At 31.7% G+C, this 7,338-nt stretch overlaps 2 protein-coding genes across 2 annotated transcripts in view; one reads left to right on the plus strand and one right to left on the minus strand.

The window, feature by feature from the left end:
• The window catches only part of HELRODRAFT_177868 (hypothetical protein), a gene marked incomplete at both ends in the record, with an annotated part of 5,332 nt that extends 2,760 nt beyond the window's left edge, over window positions 1-2,572 (plus strand). The window contains one exon of the mRNA XM_009026004.1: window positions 2,477-2,572. Within this exon, the coding sequence (XP_009024252.1) occupies window positions 2,477-2,572 (96 nt within the window). The remainder of the gene's footprint in view (window positions 1-2,476) is intronic.
• Window positions 2,573-3,233: 661 nt separating this feature from the next.
• On the minus strand, window positions 3,234-5,764 carry HELRODRAFT_177869 (hypothetical protein; the record flags this gene model as incomplete). The annotated part of the gene is made up of 3 exons (XM_009026005.1): window positions 3,234-3,830; window positions 4,922-5,011; window positions 5,723-5,764. 3 exons carry the CDS (start codon window positions 5,762-5,764, stop codon window positions 3,234-3,236), a joined length of 729 nt encoding a protein of 242 aa, XP_009024253.1.
• Window positions 5,765-7,338: the final 1,574 nt, after the last annotated feature.

Raw genomic sequence — 7,338 nt, forward strand, 5'->3', positions numbered from 1 at the left:
AAGAATGTACTGTCGGATGTCAAAATGGTTAAATCAGGGGTACCTCAGGGATCCGTTCTTGGGCCTATTCTGTTTATACTATATACATCAGGCGTACTTAAAATTATTAATTCTCATGGATTTGCGTGCCACGCGTTCGCAGACGACATTCAAGTTCTGGTGACTGGTCATCCTAATCATTTCCAGACCGAAGTTGATAAATTTGTCAGATGTTTGTTGGAGGTTGGTAAATGGATGTCATGTAACTCATTGAAGCTCAATCAATGCAAGACTCAACTGCTTCCGGTGGGCACATGGCAGCAGCTGGCAAAATTAAATGCAAGTTCCATCACAGTAAATGACGTTGACATACCGTTTGTTCAGACAGCTACCAACTTGGGAGTTTTGCTTGATAGTAAATTATCGATGAAAGATCATATAAAGATGCGTCTCCTGTCTCCGAAATTTGTATCGAATTAAACACTGGTTGGACAGATCAACCATAGAAACTTTAGTGCATGCATTTGTTACGTCTCGTTTAGATTACTGTAACAGCTTGTTGTATAAAATACCCGACAAATCAATAGCTATTTTGCAGTCGGTTCAGAAAAGAGCTGCAAAGTTGGTTGCCGGTAAATTGAAGTTTGACCACGTTACGCCAATTTTGAATGATCTGCACTGGCTGACAATTGATAAAAGAATAATTTTTAAAATTGGTGTGATTATGTTCAAAGCATTGAATGGAATGTCACCGGATTACATAACTGATAAATTTACCAGAAAAGAATCAACTTCTGGTTTCCATCTTCGATCAGATGATATGAATCTCTTGAGGGTGCCAGTGGCGTTTTTACAGATTGGTTCGCGTGATATTGCAATCGCTGGTCCTACTGTGTGGAACAATCTCCCTGCACCACTAAGAAAGCCTGGGCTTCATCTTCGAGCATTTAAAAAAGATTTAAAGACATTTTTATTTTTGTTGAAATTACATTGAATTCTGTACTACTTGATTTTGTACTATTTTGTTTGTCACGTATATAATTGCTTTATTTTTGAGAGCGCCTGTGAGAACATTTAATGGGCGCTCTAGAAGTTATCCTTAATAATAATAATAAAATAATAATACATACATACATACATACATACATATGACTGAATGACATAACTCTAAAAGAGTATTGACATGAACCGATGTTTGCTTTGGATAACAAGAAATTTGAGAATTGGATGGTCGATTGTTTTAGTTGGAATCAAATTTTCTTGGAAAACTTTAGTTTAAAAATTGTATCATTTGTGTGTGTTTTTATTAGTTTAATCAATTTTTGTCAAAATGATAATAATCTGATTTACACAGTATTGTATGTATTCAAATTTACCTGCATTTTCAGTTCATATTATTATTTCTTTTAATAAGTTAAGATTTACATGTTTCGATCAATTTATGTTAATACTTGTTATGTACTCTTGTTATTTTACTATTTAATTAATGTCTAGATATAGAACTTTAATGTATACATTGTGTAGTAAATGCATGCATATTGTATTATGTTATGTTTTGTCATTCTATGTTGTTATGCTATGTGTTTATGTTTTGTCATTTTATGCAATGTTTTTATGTTACGTTAGGTTACGTTAGGTTTTAACTGCAGTTTATCGGTTAAGAAAGTTAATGCAAGCATATTTTTAACGAATTAATGAGTGCAATTTTATAAAAGTAGGCTCGTAAAATCTTACAAAGTATAATCTAGGATGAAAAGCTAATTTTGCAAAAAATTTTCAATTCAATATTTTTTTAAATTTAAGTTTTTTCGTATAGCTTAAAGTATCATTATACTTTTTATTTGTATAAATTTTCCTGATGAACGCCATTTATTTAAACAAAATGAAGTCTTATTATTTGTATAATAATTAATAATATTAATAACATTAATTAATCAAGAAAGCATAAACATAACTTGATTTGTAAAGAATTTAGTGCTAGCCTGGCATACAACTTTAATGGTAATAAGGGATTTGTTTTTTATATGAAATATTGAACACTGTTGACAACTAACGATTGTCTTATTCTTTTTCAAATTTTCGTTTATATTTTCAACATTTTTCCATTAAAAACCGTTTTTTTTCAAAGATTTCCTGGTTTTGTTAAAAAAATGCCATTATTTCTTGTCGATTATATTTTTGTCCAAAAATTTAAGTTTCACATATTTTTACAGTCTACAGAACATATATTAAAGAAATAAAACGCCGATCAAAAATGTAGTTAGATGCTGTCACAACTTTCATTAAATCAACGCATCTAGTAATATTAGCAAACCCAGCAGTAGAGAGTAGTACGGCACATCAAGGCAAACACAAATTTTTAGCTTTTCTCACTAAGTGAGGCATAACATTTTAAAATCATTTGCAGTTAAATTTGTTAATAAACTCTATGTGGAATATAACTTTTTTTTAAATTTTATCAAATTTCTTAAATGCCAGTCAAACTTTTGATTTTTAGGTATTACATACTAACCTACTTATAGAACATTTCACATTTCACCCCTCTGCTTTCGACATCAAATGCATGTTCAACTTTGATTACTTGCAAGATTAAAATTTATATTAGCAATTACTTTGAAATTAACTATTAAAAAAGGTTGTATAAAATGAAACGTAATGATCGCACACACAGTACAAATTCTACATTTGATTTTTCAATAGTTTCCAATTATCATTTTTTTAAATTTATTAATTCTCGAAATTTTTAAATTTACATCAATAAATGTTATTAAAAGTTTGTTATAAGGTCATTGATGTTAGAAAAAACAGATCAAAACAATTATTAGCATACCATATAATATAATTACCCCTAATTTATTATTTACGATGAAATATCATATTTTCATGAAAAATTTCTCTTGTTAATTAAATAATTAATGAAGAACATCAATGTCACGATGAACAGACAAACATTTTATGTTTGAAAATAAACTTTAATGTGCTGCTTCAGACGAAACACGTGTCAGGAGTATGATAATAGCAGATTATATCTTTTATTTGATTAATTAGCAAAACATAATTATTTCAATCGATAAATTTTTTTACGTAAATCTAGTGAAACAACCAAAATTCACAGTTGTTCACACAATACAAACTTTTTCTTGGGATAGAAAGCAGTGAGTATGTTTAATATAGCAAAAAGTATAAATAGCAACTGCTGGAAATGTTTTGTTAGAAGTAAAAGCAATAAAAAACAACTCAATAATAAGGGTGGGTCAAAATAGTTCCATTTTCTCCGTCAGGCCTTTATAGATAACAAGTCCGTATAGTGAATAGTAAATATATGAAAACACACCGTAGAAAGTGCCGTACAGCATTGCCCACACCAGGTGATACCATTTCAAAGGAGAGGCAGAAAGAGACATATCGATAACCACAATAACAACATTGAGAATGTGTGCATGGATGTCTATTAACGATAAACCGTTGGACCCTTCCAAATTCACCACCAGACCAAAGTAACCCGTCGTAACAATTGGCGACATGATGTATGCAATATCTCGACCCAGCCATTCGAACCAGATACTGAATTTCAGAAGATTTCTTCTCACCTGATCAGCGGTTGGCATGCTAGAGTGCAAAATAATTTCTTCAGATGTCCTCTCTTTTTCAACTTGGCTGCGTATGATATCGCTAAAGAAAACACGAATGGCCGACGAAATAAAATAAATGGTAAGAACAGTGAACGAAATGTTTGTCATGTACACAAAGTAGTTGAGTCCTCTGTTCGTTAGAAAGAGAATTACTGTCACCAACAAATAAAGAGCGAAAACTCCTTTGTAGATCACAAAAATAGGGGCTGGAATGGGCCACTGTAAAAAAAAATTAAAATATTTTGTGAACTGCCAAAAGGAATTTCAAATAAATTTCTTTAATTAAGGCAAAATTTTTAATTAATAATGGCATACAAAGTTTATTTAAAAAAAGTTTGATAAAATGTTTAAAATAATATTCAGATTAAATCAATCAAGTATAAAAAAATGCTTGTTGACATCAACATCAGCAAATATTTATTGTTCGAAGATGATTTGAAACAAAATGCTCGAGTGACTTCAAAATAATCAGAGTTCAATTTCTTAAAGTGGTTAAATTTGGAAATCTGTGAATAATTTTGACAAGGACATGAACAAATTTTTATTTATAAACCGTGAAAAATCAAAACGAGAATAACTGAGTTTAAAACATTTAAAACAAAAAAACATCAATCCAATTTTTTACTTGGGGGATCGACATTTTGTATTATTCAAAAATAAGTGGCATATCAGAAGGTTGAGATAAAGACGAAATAGAATAATCACTACGCCAACAAATATTGGTTACTCGTTATCAACATGGGTAATTTTGGTAAAAATATCGTTTCAGTTAAATCATGATTTGTTTATCTGTTCTATTGAAAACGGCGCAGCTTGAGGTCTATAACGAGCCTAAAAAATGCCGAGTCGAACCGAATCGATCAGAAAACTATCAGGGCCTCGGGTAATTACTGAGACATTAGGAATCTGTCAGAAAATGTATTAGTACCGGTGGCCAGGTTCTAAAAAAAGTATTTTGGTGTTCGGATCGGGAATACGAATACTCACGGTCTGGTATACATTCCTACTAGAGAGATCGATTACAATGGTAAGATCGACGTTAAGATGCGTAGTAACAACGCAGGGCACAACCAGTAAATTATATATTTGCATGTCTATTTGCATGGGGCTCAAAACATCAACTATTTCCATATTTTTGCTGCCGGTTTAACATATTCAAAAATAAGTATAATGTTTTACAAGACAAATCAATCGGTGTTTGTTTTGGTAATTTCATCGTGATATAAATTATTTGGTAAATTTTTAGTAAAGATAAATGAATTAATTATATTCTAATTGAGGTAATTATCAGTTGAATTTATTGAATTAACCTGACATCTGTTGAAAAGCTCAAGTTTCTTTATAGGAAACAAGAAGTTCACTGGTTTGAATTCGTTTTTAAGAAAACGTGAAACCCCATTCTAAAAGTCAAAATATTAACAAATGTTTCAATTAAATGTAAATTTATTATTTTACAAAAATTTAATTGTTACAGGTGTAAAGTAGTATTATTTTATGAACTATTTATAATCTTTCATAAATCAAAATTAATTTATTTTATTCAGGACTATTGAACTGGGAATGATGGAGCCAGTACAAGGTAAATTTCAATAAAAAACGTTTAAAAATATAAAAAGTAGTGTGATGACCAAGCAGAGGTCATCAAGTTTGAGTTTTCGGGCGAGGGTGAAGGCAGGCAGGGAGACCATAAACTCATTTAGCTTTTTCTAGGGAAGCTAACACCTAAAAAAAGAAAAGCGAAATCAAGCTATGCACAAAATTGGATTTTTTTTCAAAGTTTGATATTGGTGTGCTAACGAATATGTTAAATCAATAATGCTAGATCATTCTTTTAATATTACTGATTCTTGTCTATTTATGTTCTCTTCTTATCTCTGTAATTGTTTTTTCTTCTGTTCTTAATAATGCTAATTTTAAATCCTTTACTCTTACTTTTTGGGTACCTCAAAGTTTCATTCTTGACCCTCTCTTATTAATACTCTATACTTCTGAACTACTAATTAAAAACTCTCTCCAACAGCAACTAAGCTCTCCCTAGAGGAAGAGCGCTGAAAAAGATTATTTTATAAACGTAGTCCACGTTTCTTGCAGACAGCGCCAACTTAATCTACCTGCTTTTTATAAATATCATTTATCCTTGCAGGCGCGGTCATTTTTTTTTGCTCGACATGTCAAGAAGTTATGGTTCGCGCTGCTTAACGCTCAAATTTTTTTAATACGTGATATTTTTGAGAAAATAGTTTTGAACATTTATTGTTAAAATTATTAAAAAATTTGGCTTTCTAAACAGGGCCGGCTTTAGGCATAGGCAAACTAGGCAGTCGCCTAAGGCCTCCGATTTTTAGGGGCCTCGCAATGCAGATTAAAACATTTTTTTAGAAATCTTACTTCGAGGAATTAATTTCGTATACCTAACTGTTTTATTTTTAATTAATCGCAGTATTATGCCGCAAGAGTTTATCATGAAACAAACGTATTCAGATTGAAATTTTTTTAAATGTGCAAATTTTCTTGTGCACATTTTTAAACTACCGGTTATTTGAAAGGATTTACTTGTACTAACGCAACACCGACTAAGCTAATGAATAAAAATATGCTGTACATTGTACAATATATGCCGCAACATGGCTATTCAATAGAATTACGACGCATTTCATTACGACGGGTTGTTACTTATATACGATTATCATGGATCAAGAAGAAGATCACACAATCGCGATTGCTCCAACTGTTTCTATATTTGTGGTATTCAATCAATCAGTCAGTCGGTCGGTCGGTCGGTCGTTCGGTCGGTTGGTCGGTCGGTTGGTCGGTCGGTAGGTCAGTCAGTCAGTCGATCAATCAATCAGTCAATCAATCAATTCATTCAATCAATCAATCCACAAACCAATCAATCAAGCAATCAAGTACAGTTTAAACAATTCTATTTATTGAGATACAATTATCAAATTCAAAAGACAGAAGAGACAATTATTAAGACAGTTGTTCATTGAAACATGCCCATTCACGCAAGAACGCACACTCGATCTCGGTATTTACACACATAACATACAATCATTCAAACATAAACACACATACATACATGTGCACACACACACACATACACACACACACACCACACACACACACACACACACACACACACACATATATATATATATATATATATATATATATCATTATGGCTCCATTATGCACTTCGGACCAGGTAATAAAAAATGTCCACTGTATATAAATGGAGTTATCTATCGACCGATTTAGCTCATTCGGTATGCGCGTCGTGTGGTGTAGATAGTAGCAAAGAGCTTTCCTTGTAGAATAGGTCTAGAATAACATGTATGTTATAAAAATTGCAAAAAGAGTGCGGGGTTTCATGCGGGGTTTCATGGTTATACTCCAGAGCTCTACTGAAAACCACATCTATTCACAATCTGGTTAATCCCCAACACGTCACACTCACATACGTTTATTATTCAAGTTTGAAATTTATTGTTTTGTTTTGGTAATATTGTCATACGAATTTTTTAATATGAATAACATTATTTTAAATTTTTATCGCTGATGGATAACAAATGATAGCGCGCTTTTGAGCGAAAAATATGTTAAAGTTATTTTTTCATCATCTTTGAGACGTGAATACATTCATTTTATTTGTACATTTACTAGAGACGCACCGAAGATTCGGCTTCGGCCATCTTAAGGCCGAATAGACCAAATAGTAAAACTT

The sequence above is a fragment of the Helobdella robusta genome, assembly GCF_000326865.2.
Source record: "Helobdella robusta unplaced genomic scaffold HELROscaffold_44, whole genome shotgun sequence".
In the NCBI taxonomy this organism is placed as follows: domain Eukaryota; kingdom Metazoa; phylum Annelida; class Clitellata; order Rhynchobdellida; family Glossiphoniidae; genus Helobdella; species Helobdella robusta.